We start from the raw sequence: 18,558 nt of genomic DNA on the forward strand, positions 1-18,558 counted from the left end.
CAATTAATATTGGGGCAGGTTCGAAGGGCTGAATCGCCTACTCTTCTAGTTTGTGTTTCTATGTTGATATTTCAGTCTCATAACATACATATTTTGTCAGTTATTAAAAAGAAGAAAATGGTGTCAAAACAAAATATGTAAATCTCCCGGAAGATTTATGTTCATGGTAAATTGGTGGACTTGTTTTCTATAGTGGACTGCTAGTTGAAATAGTGTCATTTTGATGTTATTTGACAATGAGAACATCCTAGCGCATCTGCCCCTTCCTTTCATATGTCTTCTTGTGATTAGATAATTGTTAAATGTCATAGGAAACAATTTACTTATTCCCATGTGGTGAGAGGTCACTAGATGCTCTGAACTGAGTTGCCTGACTTCAAGCTGAGTTCATGTTTTCTGTTTGTGAGGTGTTTACTTTTGTACTAGAGAACAGGGAATGAGCAAATAAGATTGCAGATGAGTCAGTGTTAATACTTTGAATATAAAGTCACTGACTCAATAACTAAATTTTACCTTCACTATTGAATGTCTTAATGCAGTGCTTTAACAGAACTTTTGTTTTATATTTGAGTATAACCCAGATTCTTTGTTAATGCTTGGTTTTCACATGACTGCCCTCATTTTGCAGTAGTTGAATGAACAGAACTTGCTGTCCGTCCTATCTGACGTCTTGAGGCACATCTTTTATTGAACAGATGTCTTTGCACTAATCAAGATCTATCTGTAAGCTAAGATTGCTTTCTGACCATTTGTCAGTGGGTTGGTATGGCCAGTAAGCTAATAAATGACCATCGAAGGCAGAGTAATGCAAGAATAAACATCAACATATAGGTCTGCAGGACAATTGCTAATCTGTAATTCAGTTGAGGCATTCTGGTGAAATTGGCGCAATAATGCAGAGACCGGGCTATTAGAACTATGATCACTACTGACATGCAGTGTTATGCGTTGAAGTGACAATGTGTTTTCATTGCTGATGATGCCATACCTAATGTGTTCATTGTTTTAAAACAAAAGGTTTTGCCATCTAAATTTTAGTCATATCAATTTCACTTTAAAGAATGTGAAGAAAACTGGTGTGTTTTGTAAATGTTATCAGAATGGGCAATAAATCTGGAAGGTAATACAACCCATTGTCAGTTCTTCTGGGCCCTAGAAACCAGTTGATGTGACACTATTGCAGGTCTGGGTCCCTGGCACGGCCCATCAACCATGGTCATGTGCAGCCCAGGAAAGAGCAGTTTGGGGCTTCATCTAAGGAAAGAGTCCGGAGGAGGTTCACAAGAATGATCCCTGGAATGAAGAGCCTGTCGCATGAGGAGCGGTTGAGGACTCTGGGACGGTACTCATTGGAGTTTAGAAGGACAAAGGGTGGGGGGATCTTACTGCTGGAACCTAGTTACACTCATCTGCTTTTCTCCGTAGCTGTATGAATTCTTTCCTCTTTGGATAATTATCAAAGTCCCTTTTGAAAGCTGCAGTAACGTGGCTCCTTCAATAGGCAATCCTTCGTCGGCCACATGATTGTTCCAGAACCAATGCAGCATGACCGTGTGAACTGGGCCGATTGGGAGTGAGGGTGTGCGTTCCCAGGGCCGGAAGGCTTCAGCTGGAGTCACAGTGTTGTCGGGTGTAGACCTGTCTGGTTGTACTGTTAAACCCTTAGTTGTACATACTGCTTCTCAGTCAATAAATCTTTTAGCTTGTTACTTGCCATGTCATGTCACTGTGAGTTATACTACAAAAGCCATGACTGTAACTGTCTGAATCAGTTGGTTTGGGGAGTCTATTCAACTTGTTCAACTTCATTTTCTTTGGGGCAAAGTATTAGTGTACACCAATTAAATTATTAAGTGTTTCAGAATAGTTTCTTTTAAAGTAATTTTAAATCCGGTAACTCCAAAGTGCAGTATTGGACACTTTATTAACAATGTTTTTTTGGTGATAAACTCTTTTCATCTGTATTCATGAAACTGCAGTAAGAAGTCTCACAACACCAGATTAAAGTCCAACAGGTTTATTTGGTAGCAAACACCATTAGCTTTCTGGGCGTTGCCAGAGCAGACCACCATTTTTAAATGGTAAATTTGATCTCTGTAATACTGCATTGTATTTTTAAACGTTCACTTTAGAAATCCTCAATGTTCTGTTAATTTTAAACTTGACATGAAGTAATATGAATAGAGGTGGAAAAAGTAATTTACCCAAGTTTTACTGATACCATGGCAAGTGAAAAAATAGCAAAGCAATGGTTTGTAAAGTTATGAGTGGCAACATGATTAAACCCTGAGACAGGCCCCCACACTGACCAGGGGAGCAGTATTAACCCTCCACCCAAAAATAACGAGTAACACTCTGCCAAAACTACAGTGGTCTGAAAATGATCTGGACCCCCCAGCCCCAACCCTTCTCTGAGGAGGGAGGGGACCTGAGTCGGGGGTCGAGTTGGATAGACCTCATGCCTGAGTGACATGGGGGTGTTGGGGAGAGGATGCCTCTTAGAGGTCGGTGGTGTTTCCTTGACCTTCAGGGTCCAATAAGCCAAGTCTTTGTTTGTGCAGATCAGGATTGGTTGTGAGGATCAGTTAACCCACGTAAAGCGACTGACCCGAATAGGTACCTAGATGAGCACTCAGATCTTGCATGGACCAGCTGGCAGGGGCATTCACAGACATCTTTAAGCTCTCCATACACCAATTTGCAGTTGCTATTTACTTCAAGAAGGTGACCGTCATCCCTGTACCAAAGAAAAGCCAGGCAGCCTTAGTGACTATCGCCTGGTGGCTCTGAAATCCACCATTATGAAGTTCTTTGAAAAGTTAGTCATGGCACAGATTAATTCCAGCCTCCCAGATTTCCTGGATCCACTATTGCTGCAACAGGTCCACAGTGGATGCCATCTCTCTGGCCGTACACTCTATCCTGGAACACTTGGATAACAAGGATGCTTATGTCTATTCATTGACTACAGCTCAGTTTTCAGCACCATTATCCCAAAAAAGCTCATCTCCAAACTCTAGCCAAGGATTCAGCACCTCTCTCTGCGACTCAATGGGTAGAATTGAGAAATACCAAGGGGCAAAAAACATTAGTGGGTGTCATATATAGACCCCCAAACTGCAGTAGTGATGTTGGGAATGGCACTAAACATGAAATTAGTAATGCATGTGCTAAGGGAATATTGATGATCGTAGGTGATGTTAATCTGCACATAGATTGGACAAATCAAATTAGCCACAATGCCGTAGAGGAGGAATTCTTGGAGTGTATACGGGATAGTTTTCCTGACCAATATGTGGAGGATCCAACTAGAAAACAGGCCATCTTAGACTTGGTACTGTACAATGAGAAGGGAATCATTGCCAGCGAAGCTGTACGAGACCCCTTGGGGATGAGCGACCATAACATGATAGAATTTATTTTAATCAAGATGGAGAATGAAGTTGTTGATTTGGAGATTAGGGTGCTGAATCTTAATAAAGGAAACTATGAGGATATGAGGCGTGAGGTGGCTTTGATAGATTGGGGAGAGTTACTAAAAGGGATGACAATGTATAGATAATGGCAAACATTCAAGACACACATAGGGAAACTGCAGCAACTGTTTATTCCTGCCTGGCACAAAAGCAAAATGGGTAAGATGGCCAATCCATGGCTTATAAAGGAAATTGGAGAGCATCTGATCTAAGGCAGAGGCATGTAGATTGGCCAAGAAAAATAATAGGTCTGAGGATTGGGAGCAGTTTAGTATTCAGCAAAGAAGGACCAAGGGATTGATTAAGAAGGGGAAAACACAGTACGACAATAAGCTTGCAGGGAACATAAAGACTGATGCTAAGAGTTTCTAAAGATATGTGAAGAGAAAGAGGTTGGTGAAGACGAATGTAGGCCCCCTACAGACAGAAACAGAGGAATGTATAATATTCATTCAGTGTATGGAGAATGTACAATATTATAGAATGTATAATAGGGGATAAAGAAATGGCCAATCAACTGAATACATACGTTGATTCTGCCTTCATAAAAGAGGATACCAGAAATGTTGGAGAATGCAAGATTTAGGGAGCGGGAAGAACTGAAGCAGATCAATATTAGTAGAGAAATGGTGCTGACAAAGTTGATGGGATTGAAGGTGAATAAATCCCCAGGGTTTGATAATCTACATCCCAGAGTACTTAATGAAGTGGCTTTAGAAATAGTGGATGTGTTGGTGGTCGTCTTCCAGGATTCTATAGACTCTGGAACAGTCTCTGCAGATTGGAGGGTAGCTAATGTCACTCTAATATTCAAAAAGGGAAATAGAGAGAAAACAGGGAATTACACTCAGTAAGCTTAACATCGGTAGTGAGGAAAATTTTTGAATCCATTATCAAGGACAAGCAGAGTATTTAGAAAGCAGTGGTAGGATCAGACAGAATCAGCATGGATGTATGAAGGTAAAATCATGCTTGACAAATCTGTTGAAATTCTTTGAAGATGTCACGAGTAGAATTGACAAAGGGGAATCAGTAAATTTGGACTTTCAGAAAGCGTTTGACAAAGTCCCGCACCAGAGATTATCGTGCAAGATTAAAGCACAAGGGGTTGGAGGAAGTGTTTGAGATGGATAGAAAATTGATTGGTAGAGAGGAAACAAAGAGTAGGAATTAATGGCTGTTTTTCTAATTGGCAAGCAGTAACTAGTGGGGTGCCATGGGATCGGTGCTGATATGGAACGCTACAGTGCAGAAAGAGGCCCTTCAACCCATCGAGTCTGCATCAACACAATCCCACCCAGGCCCTACCCCCATATCCCTACATATTATATCCACTAATCCCTCTAACCTACACATCCCTGGACACTAAGGGGCAATTTCTTAGCACAGCCAATCAACCTAACCTGCACATCTTTGGACTGTGGGTGGAAACCGGAGTACCTGGAGGAAACCCACGCAGATGCGAGGAGAATGTGCAAACTCCACACAGTGACCTGAGCCAGGAATCGAACCCAGGACCCTGGAGCTGTGAAGCAGCAGTGCTAACCACTGTGCTACCATGCTGCCCACATGTGATGGAGTACTGGAAAGAGATAGAAAATCTGGTAAAATGGTATGATGACATTAATCTCTCCCTCAATGTCAGTAAAACAAAGGAGATAGTCATTGACTTAAGGAAGTGTAGTGGAGGACCTGCCCCAGTCTACATCAACAGTGATGAAGTGTAAATGGTCGAGTGCTTTAGGTTTCTAGGTTTCCATGTCATCATCAACCTGTCCTGGTCCCCCCATGCTGAAGCTATAGTTAAGAAAGCCCACCAATGCCTTTATTTTCTTAGGAAGCTAAGGAAATTTGGCAGTGGTTAGCACTGCTGCCTCACAGCTCCAGGGACCTGGATTAGATTCCTGGCTTGGGTCCTGTCTGTGCGGAAATTCAATACAATTCTACGAATTTTTACAGATATACAGAAAGCGTCCTTTCTGGTTGTATCACAGCTTTGTATGGCTCCTGTTCTACCTAAGACCGCAAGTAAGTACAAAGCGTTGTGTACGTAGCCCAGTCCATCATGCAAGGGTTGTGAACGTAGCCCAGTCCATCCCATCCATTGGCTCTGTCTATGTTTCCCACTGTCTCGGAAAAGCAGCCAGCATAATCAAGGACCCCACACACCCCAGACATATTCTTTTCCATTGGGAAAAAGATACAAACATGATCTCACAACTGGCTCAAGAACAGGTTCTTCTCTGCTGCCATCAGCATTTTGAATGGACCTACCATATATTAAGCTGATCTTTCAAGAATCACTGGAGGCAGGGAGTGTCCCAGAGGACAGAAAAGTAGCTAATGGAGGGAGGGCAGAGAAAGTCACAGAGGACTGGAAAGTAGCTAATGTAACATGCTGTTTAAGAAAAGAGGGAGGCAGCAGACAGGAAATTATAGGCTGGTTAGCCGGACTTCGGTCATTGGCAAGATTTTAGAGTCCATTATTAAAGATGAAGTCGCGGAGTACTTGGTAAAATGGACTGAGCCAGCATGGCTTCATCATGGGGAGGTCATGTCTAACAAATCTGTTGGAATTCTTTGAGGAGGGAACAAGGAAGTTAGATAATGGAGAACCAATGGTCATGATTTATTTAGATTTCCAGAAGGCCTTTTGACAAGGTGCCACATAGGAGACTGTTAAACAAGTGTTATAAGTGGTGTTAAGGGTAAGACCCTGGCATGGATAGAGGATTGGCTAACTGGCAGAAGGCAGAGAGTGGGGATAAAGGGGTCTTTTTCAGGATGGCAGCTGGTGACTAATGGTGTGCCTTGGTCAGTGCTGGGACCACAACTTTTCACAATATACATAGATTTGGAAGAAGGAACTGAAGGCATGTTGCTAAGTTTGCAGATGATATAAAGATGTGTAGAGGGACATGTAGTATTGAGAAGGCAGGGGGGGCTGCAGAAGGACTTGGGCAGTTAGGAGAGTGGGCAAAGGAGGGGCAGATGAAATACAATGTGGGAAAGTGTGAGGTTATGCACTTTGGAAGGAGGAATGGAGGCATAGACTATTTTCTAAATGGGGAAATGCTTAGGAAATCAGAATCACAAAGGGACTTGGGAGTCATTGTTCAAGATTCTCTTAAAGTTAGCATGCAGGTTCAGTCGGCAGTTAGGAAAGCAAATGTAATGTTAGCATTCGTGTCGAGAGGGCTAGAATAAAAGAGCAAGGATGTACATCTGAGGCTGTATAAAGCTCTGGTCAGACCCATGTGGAGTATTGTGAGCAGTTTTGGGCCCCAAATCAAAGGAAGGATATGCTGGCCTTGGAAAGGGTCCAGAGGAGGTTCACAAGAATGATCCCTGGAATGAAGAGCTTGTGGTGTGAGGAACAGTTGAAGACTCTAGGTCTGTACTCGTTGGAGTTTAGAAGGATGAGGGGGGATCTTATTGAAACTTACAAGATACTGTGAGGCTTGGATAGAATGGACATGGAGAGGATGTTTCCACTAGTAGGAAAAACTAGAACCAGAGGGCACAACCTCAGACTAAACGGATGATCCTTTAAAACAGCGATGAGGAGGAATTTCTTCAGCCAGGGAGTGGTGAATCTGTGGAACTCTTTGCTACAGAAGGCTGTGAAGGCCAGGTCATTGAGTGTCTTTAAGACAGATGTGGATAGGTTCTTGATGAATAAGGGGACCAGGGGCTCTGGGGGAAAGGCATGAGAATGAGGATGTGATAAGTATCAGCCATGATTGAATGGTGAAGCAGACTCAGTGGGCTGAGTGGCCTAATTCTGCTCCTATGTCTCATGATCTTTCTGTACACCTTATGGGTGGCATGTTGACATAGTGTGGAATCTGCATGTTGTCTGCGTGGGTTTCCTCCGCGTTCTCCAGTCTCCTCCCATAGTCTGAAAGACATGCTGGTTAGGTGCATTGTCCAGGCTAAATTATCCCAAACAGACACCGGAGTGTGGCGAGTAGGGAATTTTCACAGTAACTTCATTGCAGTGTTAATGTAAGCCTACTTGTGACACTAATAAATAAACTAGCTATGACTGTGACGCTAGATTCTGCACCTTCTCCTTCCTTCTCCCCTATGTACCCTATGATGGTATGCTTTGTCTGTATGGCGTACAAGAAACAATACATATGATAGTAATAAATCAAATCAAATTCCCCCTGTATTCACCCCTGCAGTACTTTCACCCTGCATTTTTTGGGTACCATGTTTCAATTTAAATTTAACTTTGCAGTTCCCACAAGAACGGAATGAATAATTATTTTTCTGGTTATGAAGTCATACTCCAGGTGTACCTGCATCACATGAGCAACAGTGGCTTACAAAAAGGGCTTACCATCACCTTCTCTCAGGCAATCAGGGTTGGGCAATGAAACCCACATCCCTTGAATGAATAAAAAAGTGATCATGCTGTCAATTGACCCTTTCCTTGAGCATTCATGCAAGTTAATTTAACAAATAGTTTTCGATTATTTCAGTAATAGAACATAGAACATTACAGCGCAGAACAGGCCCTTCGGCCCACGATGTTGCGCCGACCAGTTACAAAAACAATGACCCACTAGCCTATACCAATCCCTTTTCGTCCATAAACCTATCCACAGGTCTCTTAAATGCCCCCAAACTAGGCGCATTTACAACTGCAGCAGGCAGGGCATTCCAATCCCTCACCACCCGCTGGGTAAAGAACCTACCCCTGACATCCGTCCTGTAGCTACCCCCCCTTAATTTAAAGCCATGCCCCCTCGTGCTAGCTTTCTCCATCCGAGGAAAAAGGCTATCACTGTCCACCCTATTTAAACCTCTAATCATCTTATATGTTTCAATAAGATCCCCTCTTAGCCGCCTTCTTTCCAACGAAAACAACCCTAAATCCCTCAGTCTCTCCTCATAGGACCTCCCCACCATACCAGGCAACATCCTAGTAAACCTCCTCTGCACCCTCTCCAAAGCCTCCACATCCTTCTTGTAATGTGGGGACCAGAACTGCACACAGTACTCCAAGTGCGGCCGCACCAGAGTAGTGTACAGTTGCAACATGACGCTGCGACTCCTAAATTCAATCCCCCTACCAATAAACGCCAAGACACCGTACGCCTTCTTAACAACCTTATCTACTTGATTCCCAACTTTCAGGGATCTATGTACACATACACCTAGATCCCTCTGTTCATCCACACTATTCAAAGTCCTCCCGTTAGCCCTATACTCGACACATCTGTTGCTCCTACCAAAGTGAATTACCTCACACCTCTCCGCATTAAATTCCATCCGCCACCTCTCGGCCCAGCTCTGCAACCTATCTAAGTCTCCCTGCAGACTATGACACCCTTCCTCACAATCTACCACACCTCCGACTTTGGTGTCATCAGCAAATTTACTAATCCACCCAACTATACCCTCATCCAGATCATTAATAAAGATTACAAACAACAGTGGCCCCAAAACAGATCCCTGAGGCACACCACTCGTAACCGAACTCCATGATGAATATTTACCATCAAATGGTCCTGGTGATTAGAGAAATGATCTTCAAAGATTCAAAGCTATGACAGCACCTTTCTGTAACAAGGCCAAGTTCCTAGCTGTTGTTTTGAAAAGAATGAATAGTTTAGGTTGCATAGTGTAGAAGCTAAGCATCAACTTGCCCTACTATATGCCTCAGGCACACAATTAATTTGAAGGAACATTAAAAAAAACCTCTACCCACCCAATAACTTTCTCAAGTTAATATGCAGTAATATACCAATTACAGGTTGGGTTGCCAACTATCTTAGAATAGTTAGGAGTCTACTGGAATTGGCATCAATCTCCGCGTGGCCAATGAAAGCATCCTGGGAGATTTTTAAAACAGTATTTTAAACAAAATCCATCTCCTAATTCAACATTGGCAACCATCAAGAAGTTGAAAGTAACCATAACTCCTATCGTCATGTGGCATTGCCACACAGTGATGTCACACCCAGTGTAGCACCACGTAATCAGAAGCAAGATCCCAGAGGAACCAGGTGCCAGGTTTCCGTACACTGTCTCCACCATAGTGAATAATCTCAGTTCTTCTGCAATTAGCATATTACAGCATATTAACTTATTGGGTGGATAGCAATCTATATTTTTAAAATGTTCTTTCAAATCTAATTGTGTGCCTGAGGCAGATAGCAGGGCAAGTTGATGCTCAGCTTCCACTCTCTGCAGCCTAAACTATTCATTATTTCCAAAATAGCAGCTAGGAACTTAGTCTTCTCTGTCCCTAGACCAGCTAGCTTGGAGACATGGGGGGGTCTCCAGAGGCAATGGTCAGCAACTGAGACCAGCAGTCTAGAGCAGTTGATAACTTCTGCTCCTACGAAGTCCACGAGTCCATCTTCAGCTTGGAATCTCGTTCTGTCAAGAAACTGCTGGTAGCCAGTGACAAGTCTTCCTTTTACAGGTGAAAGGCCAAGTAAGTGTGGGTGATGGGGTCTTCCTCTCCCAGAGGGTGCATTGCTTCAGGTGTCCTTGCGAGCTCCAAGTTGTCCTGTGGAACACAGGTCTTATGTGGTGATCTTCGACCTGCGCTAGGAAGAGCGGGCTAAGGGTTTGCTGCCGATCAAACAGAACAGAGGTGTGTGCCTCAGGACAAACCTACCACCCCATTCCCGGTAGACACCACATGCTCTTGTATTTGCAAAAATACAACAGGCAGTGTAAACATTCACAAGGAAGTATCCTAACTTTTTATTTCTTAGATTCAAATTACAATGAAAGGAATAATCTTTTAAAAAATAGGAAAGTAAGGCTCATTAATTGCATTCAACCTTAAATTCACCATTCAACATTTTTTCCTGCGTACTCCCCATTGATGTCATCTGTAAAAGCCAATCCACCTATATCTCTTGGAATATGTCCATGCAGAGTTTGCAAGCCCAATTGTCAGGCATTTCCCCCAGAATATTATTTTATTAAGTTTCATTAATTATACCATTGGGTCACTGGAAAGTTATGTTAAAATCTGTTGGTTCTTAAGCCCTACATTAGAAGAATTGAGCCTTTTCAAGCTACATTTTTTTCTGAACAAGCGGCAATGAGCTGTTGCCTGCATTATCCAGTTGCGAAAATGGTGGGGTGGCTTAGCTGCTCAAAAGCACTGGAATTCTTCCATTCTCTGCACAAAGACAAAGCACATTCAGTCGCCCTTTTTCTGAATTGTACTGACAATCAAATCAGGAAGATGTAATCCCTTTATTGTGAGCCATTTTGTTGGATAAGGGATGTTGTCATAACACGCAGTCTGGAGTTATTTGCTCGTTCTCAGGCTATTTCAAGATTAGCAAATATGCTGACAAAATGTAATCGCTATTTACCTGGATTCACTTTATTATTTACACTTGAAGTTGAGCAGAAATCGTGATACAAAATCTTATCTAATGATTCAAATTGGCTTCTTTTCAGAAGCTGCAGTCAGACACAACTTGCGCAGCGCTTTTCATTATAGGCTGAGACTTGTCAAAATAAACTAATCATAGCTTTACGAAGATGGAAAATTTTTTTGTCTCATGTCTCAGACGTTTTTTGCTGCTTCTTTAAAACACAAACCATTATTGTGAGAGCAGAAGCGACACCATTCATATTGAAGCACAGAACATTTGCAATATTCTGTCACTACTGTGGAATGGTTATCTATAATAATCACAAAACCTTTTGCCTTGTTTTAAATGTGTAACATATGAGATTTGATTAGAACTTATGCGATCACATCTTAGAGATTCCGATTGTGACTCGAGACAATTTAGCAAGTTTGGAGTGGAATGATTCTCTGAAGCAGTTATTCGATTATGTATTGTGGATTGAGAATACATTCATTTCATTTGAGGCAGTGGGAACTCTTGCAGTGCCCAACAGAACAGCACTTTGAAATGGTGTTTACCAGCCAGCTGATCTCAAAACCACTATTCAGAGCTTAACACTCATCTTCATGCATCCTTCTTAATCGTCAATGTTAAAGCAGTCTCAGCCATGTCAGAAGGCTGTCGGTTCATGTCCCACTCCAGGGACTTGAGCACATTAACCCAGGCTAGCCATTCATTGTGATACTGAGGGAATTCTGCAATGTCAGAGATGTTCTGTCTTGCGAATGTGACATTAAACTGAGGCAAAAAATAAAAGCAAATTACGGCGGAGGCTGGAATCTGAAACCAAAAGAGAAAATGCTGGAAAACCTCAGCAAATCTGGCAGCATCTGTAAGAAGAGAAAACAGCTGACATTTCAAGTCCAGATGACCCTTTGTCAAAGCTTTGAATATTATTTGATTGTGTCAGGCTAACTGAATAGAGTTTTTTGAGGAAACAACAAGGAGATTTGGTGAGGGTAGTGCAGTGGATGTTGTCTACATGTATTTCAGTAAGGCATTTGACAAGGTCCCACAATCTAGTTAGAAAAGTGAGATTTCATGACATACAAGAGAAGGTTGGAACCAAAGTTGGCTCAATGGCAGGAAACAAGGGTAATGGGTATTTTTATGAATGGAAAACCATTTATAGTGGTGTTCCAGAGGGCTCAGTATTGGGGTCTTTGCTGCTGGTTGTACATATTAATAATTTAGATTCAAATGTGGGTGGCATGATTGAGAAATTTGAAGATGACACAAAAATTGGCCATGTAGTTGGTAGTGAAATGGATAGCTGTGGATGGAATTCAGTCTGAAAAAGTGGGAGGTGATGCATTTGGGGAAGCCAACAAAGCAAAAGAATACTCAATAAACAGGAAGATATTGAGAGGGGTTGAGAATGTGAGAGACCTTGGAGTACATGCCCACAGGTCCTTGAAGGTGGCAGGACAGATGATCACTAACGCATATGGAATGCTTTCCTTTGTTGGGTGAGGTATTGAATGCAAAAGCAGGGATGTAGTGGTGGAACTGTATAAAATGCTGGTTAGGCCACAGCTGGAGTTTTGTTTACAGTTCTGGTCACCACGTTACAGGAAAGACATAATTGCTCTGGAGAGAGTGCAGAGGAGAATTATAAGAATGCTACCAGGGCTTGAAAATTTCAGCAATGAGGAGAGATTGGATAGGCTAAGGTTGTTTTCCTTAGAACAGAGGAAGCTAAGGGGTGACCAAATTGAGGTCTACAAAATTGTGAGGGGCCTAGGTAGGGTAAACTGGAAAGACTTGTTTCCCTTAGCTGAGAGATCAGTTACTAGGGGCATAGACTTAAGGTGATTGGTAGAAGGATGAGCAGGGACATGAGGAAAAACACTTTCATGCAGAGGATGGTGGGGATCTGGAATTCGCTGCCCAAATTTGTGACCGAGGCTGAAGTGCGCAACTTATTTAAAAGTTACCTGGATCAGCATCTGAGGTGCTGTAGCCTGCAAGACTATGGAAAATAGGATTAAAATGAGTGGCTAGTTTTTTTTTTCTCTTTTTCTGGCCATGGCAGATGTGATGGGCTGAATAGCCACTTTCCGCACCGTAACTTTTCTATGGTATTATAACATGGAGATCCAACAAGGTGTGGAGCTGCTGTTTGTTCTGTCATTTGCCATTGGCTGCAGTCAGAGGCAGGGATGAAGTGAAAGAGGGAGGTGGTTGCTTCTGAGGGGCAGGGCTGTTGAATAGCGACCAGCTCACCATCCCAAACCTCCATCCTCCCAGGTAAATGGTTATGGCTGGTAGGGCTCATGGTTAGTCTTTTAATGCTGCAAAGACAATGCTCTCGTGTTAGAATCTCTCGAGTAGTGGAGGCAAGTGAAATAGTGCCAGAGGGAGGTTCTTTGTACATGGCTGTCATCCAGATGAGAAAAAAGGTCCATCACAATGTTAGGTGAAGCAAGGACTTGAGCAGCAAGAGGCAACAGTGCCGCGAGACAGTCAATATGCTTCTGAACAGGTCCACTGTAATGGGGAGCATTGGTCAGGCCCTGAGTGTATCACAGGCAGCACCCTTATCTAGAAATGAGCCAAAGGTAATGCTGGAGATGCCTTTGTATGTCTGTGGATATGGTTGCTCACGTCTGCCAGCTTTTCTGGTATGAGCTGTGGCCACAAGGACTCTGGATAAGTAATGCAGAGCTTCTAGTGTGCAGTAAGTGATAGGCAATAGTCTGTCCAGATGCCATTTTAATATGGCGCCAGAACCTTTAACCCCATGAGGTAGTGACAGGATGTGTAACTTCTTACCCAAGCTGCCTGACATTCTCTGCAGTCCTTGAGGATACATTATTAATGGGCTGAACAGCATAAGATTGCACATGTGCAGCCATCTTGCTGGCCAGTGGGACGCATAGAACAGCGGGTGCATAGAACAGGAAACCCCATTGATGCAGGCGGGATCAGAAGATGATTGGCCCCCTTTTTATGATTGTGGCATGGCACATGGAGGAGCCCCACAAGGGCATTGGCTGCATCGGAGGCTCTGGTCCCCCTGCCAGAAAGTATACCTTTCCAGTCCCCAGGATGTGCCTGCCTGGCTCTGGGGTGAGCTTGTGAGGAGTCCTCAGTATAGAGGTTCTCAACCTTTTTGTTGTCTCCAATAGTGGGACCTTCTGTTGTGCATTCCTCGGCAAGCCACCGCTCCAATCTAAAATACAAAATATACTTTTGCTGACTGCTGCTTTTAAATTTAAGTACAGATTATGATTTTTTCAAATGACAAAATTTGCCTATAGAAAAAAAGTCCTGTTTTTCAAACTTTGCTGTAGAATGCTTGTAAATCAGTAATGGATGTAAGGGTGTGTTGTAGCATCAAACTGAATGGAAACATTTGAACGGAGAGAAATGTTGTGGTGGTTAGTTTGTATGCTGCACAAGAGGATGCACCTGGACAGGTGTCCATAATACTAAGGGAAGAAAACTAACCAGCTGTATTTAACTTAAACCTCTCTGACCACATTAAAGATGCGTCTCTGTCAAAGAGCTTTTAGAAATGTTCTTTTCCCTCTGTGGCGTGCATGTCCAAGCAGGTCATTGCATGATATCATTCGAGAAATGTATGCCTGCTCTTGTTCCCACTTCTTGGCAATAAACTGTCCCTCTTTAATAGACATCTGAAATAATTAACACAATATCTGTTATAATTCTAGATGTATGACTCTATATGTAATTATAGTTTATAGATATTTGTTGTTTGTGAAACCAGCACATCTAACAAGTTAAACAAGAATTAGCTGCTTTGGGGTGAAATGCCTTCTGTTAATAACCCTTGCATTGTTCCAATCTTTTCCCCCTTTTATTCAACCAAATACCAGTCTCCATATCTACTGATACATCTAGGTAAACATTTCCAGTCTTAATATCAGGCCAGCACAACCAGTTATGTGACATAGCCAGCACAGGGCAGTCTGTAAACCATTCATTAACTGCAAGCTTCACTGATCCCCAAATGCTACTTGCTTTGCTTTCAGGAAGAATCTGTTTGTGTACCGCATACAGATCCTGTCTTTTTAGACCTAGATGCGTCAAAAATGGAAGACTCTAAGGCAACACTGTGATTAGAAGTAATTTGGACATTGTCATTTGAGCCTAGTTTTTTTTTCTCTGTTTCCAAGTTAACTTCTAGTGCTGTTATACACTGCACTTTCCTCATATCTAAATGAGTTAAGTTTCTGGAATACGTTTCTGCTGTTTCAGATATTGTGTCTCTTCACTTAAATATTTGACTGAATTAGCATTCTTTCAGATGTCATCTTCAACATTGCCACAAACCAAGGTGGACTGAATTAATGTGCTGGAACCACAGCACCTCATGTTTTCACATTTGCAGATCTGCATAAATGTGGGCTCCAGCAGTTCAAGATTGAAAAGACAAAATTCAAACAGGAAACGGGAGAAGATATGTTAATACCTTAAGATAGTACCTCAATCGGTTATACCCTCCCGGGCCAGTGCTAAAAATATTCGTTATGGCTGCAAGGTTGATCAAATTGTTTTGTGCACTTGAGTCAAGACATCCCAACTAACTGATCGCTACCAGCTCAGAGCAGGAGGTGCGCGTGAGAACCAGCTTCACAAACCCAAAGAAAATCTGTCCTTAATTCAATGGGATCAAGTGTGCCACTGACAATCAATTGCATGACTCTAAGTTAATTTAAGCACTTCATTTTTTTTTCTTTTGGTTTTAGTTTAAATGCCTGGCTTGCACTTGCAATTTGCTCTTCTTCCCAGCAGAGATTTCAGGCAGGCCTCTACTAATAGCAGTTTAAACGCGTCACAGGGAGTGGCTTGGGTTTTACATTCTTAATTCTCACTTCTTCCCAGTGCTGTGAAGCAGACAAAACCAGAAGCTTGGTGGCTGCATAACTGCTGATACGAACAAAATCCCTGTTTTTAATATCAAACTTCATTCATAGCCTGAGCAAAAACATTCTTTCAATAACTTAGTTGCATGTACTGAGACTTGAATGGAAATAGATCCATACAAACTTTTAAGAATGTTCAAATCTTACTGTCTCAATGACCTGGCATTCCAGAACATGGACAGCAGTATTCCTACAAGCAGTATAGTGGTTACAGAAATTAAATTATAATTGCAGCCCATTTAATTCAGATGGTATCAATACTTTGCAAAATGTGTACAAGAAACTACACCATATTCAAAAAGTAGCATGTGACTAAAAATGTAGCCATCCTATATTTTGTATAAGAAGTGAAAGTTATTTTCAGAATGGCTTTTAAAGACAGACCATTGCCTTTCAGTGGAAGTTGGGAAGGCTGCATATTTAGAGTAAACATTGAGAGAGTTTAAACCAATAAAGCAATCGCCATAGTCATATCACTGACTCAGCACTGTGGAAAATGGTGGAAAAGTGCTATGTGGCTGCCATTCTCTGTACAAATAAGTATGTTGTTAAATTATCTTATAATGAAGACTGCAGTGGAGAGGCAGACTCCCATTAAGTTAGAGCCTCCATCTTATTTTAACATAAACTAGAATTTCTGGAGTACTGTTCCTTTAATCTGCTTTAAAAGAGTGTTGTGTGACTGGTTCGGGCACAGTAAAGCCCTTCAGTGCTGCAAGGGTTTACCAGATTCAGCTAAATTCCCAATGGTCTTGGCTCTATCTGGATTAAATGTGACCTTAATTGTAAAACCAGTTCAGTGGCAGGAAATTGTACTTGCGGAAGCGCACAGACTGGTCAGAAAAAGTGTGTTTACAAGGATTGGCTTCCCCTGCCTGAATCTATATTTACACTGAAAAATAATAAAGGCAGATCAATGTGATTTAGTGGATATTGATCCAGCTTCTGTACTTGTGTCTTTCGAGCGGCTGGCTGCCTTGTGTACCAATCTGCTTTACCAAGTACACTGTTGCCCTTTTGTTATATTCACGTTATTTCTCTTACAGGATTGCTTTGGTTTTAGACAGAATTTGATCGAACTCTTTGTAGAGGTGGTGTTCTGTTTAGTCAGCAATGAGCCACAACATTCCTTGTTAGTTTGCATAGTCCAGTGCACACTACAGTTCATGTAGGAATCTGTCGCTGCTGGGTGTGTCCGTATCAACACGAATGAGGAGACATAGGCAGAGTTACCCCGTGAGTTGCTTTTTCTTTAATTACCTTGGCACAAAAGCTGCATCAAGTATGCTCCTGTCTCATTAGATAGAATAAGACAGGGAACTTTGAGCTTAAGTGGTGTCTATGTTTTGATGACAAGATACGTTGTTCAGTATTTATCCATTTTAAAATTGATCTCTTAAGAGTTAATTGTTAAAACAGATGTTTGAGTTTCTTTAATTCTGAAGGTGAATTCTTTTTGACCTTATTTACTGGTTATTAGAGTTAAGTGTCACTCTACGTTTTTTTTCAAGTTTTTACTCTGTTCTGTTGTTTGACCCAAGGGTATGAATGGGATTGTTTTCTTGGTGTTTTACTGATCAGCTACTTCCTTTTATAATATTTCTGACAAAGTAAACAAGGGGCACTTGAATCTATTTCCTCCTGCTAGTTCAATTCAATGTTAATATTCAGTGAAATTCCCTTTTAATTTGAGAATAAGGCTTTGTGTCCTTTCTGTATTTCCTAGTTTTCAATAGGGTCATAGAACAACTGTACCTATAGGGCAAATATCCTGCACTTAGTATATACCAGTTCTCTTCAGAGCTAGGTACTGGGAGCTACCATATGGTTAAGATACAAGAGATTGTTACATTTTCCTTCTCTGGTTGTAAGGAAATGGTTGATTCATATCTTCCCATTACTGCCCTCCACCCCCTTCTCCTTTCCCCCAAAAAAGTTCATATTGGCGCTGTTTTGCACCCCTTTAATTTCTCTTTGCCAACATCTGCCTGCTCCTCCTTCTCCTCGTGCCATTCATTTCTCCTTCCATCTCCCATTGCAGCTTCAAGTTGTGAGAATTTCTTAAAGCAAGTGATTCTGGACTTGGAGTCATGTTCCCATTTGATTTCCTGCTTCCAGCACACACCACCCAGAATCAGTGCCAATGGCAACAGGATTTGGGTAGGAATAGGGTTGAGGGGAGAGGAGCCTTATCAATGCCAATGATTTTTTACATATGGAACTGAAAATCTGTTGTTTTCCCAATGCAGTGTAATTCCCCTTCCTTCTCCCTTCAGCCTTACAAAACTTTCTTTTTCAGGTAATGATCCAATTCTCTACTCTAGTACAATCTGTCTTTCCCAATATGTTTTGCAACTTGATACCCCTCTCTAATATTACCTCCTCATACTAAGAACAATGGGCTCCATTGTGCTGACAGGCAGGAAAGAGCCAACGTGGGAGATCGGTGTCAGGCCCAAGTTCTTTTCGTTCCCAGACTTTATTTAAATAGTAGGGGACAGCATTCCCTGCCTGTCCCCAACTGCTCTGGAATCTCCTTGATGTACAATTGATGCAATCTTAACCCCTTGTCTTGTTTAGATCCACATTGCTCGTCATGATTAGTTCTACCTCTCTACCACAAAAGCAAAATATTGCAGATGCTGGCAATCTGAAATAAAGTCAGAAGATGCTGGAATGACTCGACAGGTCTGGAAGCACCTGTAGAGTGAGAAGCATTTCAGGCTGATGACCTTTCATCAGAATAGATGCCTGAACTGCTGAACATTTTCAGCAATTTTCTCTTTTACG

At 42.0% G+C, this 18,558-nt stretch overlaps 1 protein-coding gene across 9 annotated transcripts in view; it reads left to right on the forward strand.

Annotated features, from left to right (window-relative positions):
- The window catches only part of LOC145357750 (sickle tail protein homolog), a 567,669-nt gene that overhangs the window by 289,654 nt on the left and 259,457 nt on the right, over nucleotides 1-18,558 (forward strand). Inside the window, exon 1 of one of the 9 annotated variants that reach the window (XM_080211246.1) lies at nucleotides 16,955-17,004. The exons of the other annotated variants lie outside the window; for them this stretch is intronic. Coding sequence (XP_080067372.1) covers nucleotides 16,978-17,004 — 27 coding nt within the window. The 5' untranslated portion in view covers nucleotides 16,955-16,977. Of the gene's footprint in view, nucleotides 1-16,954; nucleotides 17,005-18,558 lie in introns of those variants that run through there. 9 annotated transcript variants of the gene reach the window in all.

This window comes from Carcharhinus amblyrhynchos, chromosome 2 (genome assembly GCF_965287045.1).
Source record: "Carcharhinus amblyrhynchos chromosome 2, sCarAmb.v2.hapA, whole genome shotgun sequence".
Classification (NCBI taxonomy): domain Eukaryota; kingdom Metazoa; phylum Chordata; class Chondrichthyes; order Carcharhiniformes; family Carcharhinidae; genus Carcharhinus; species Carcharhinus amblyrhynchos.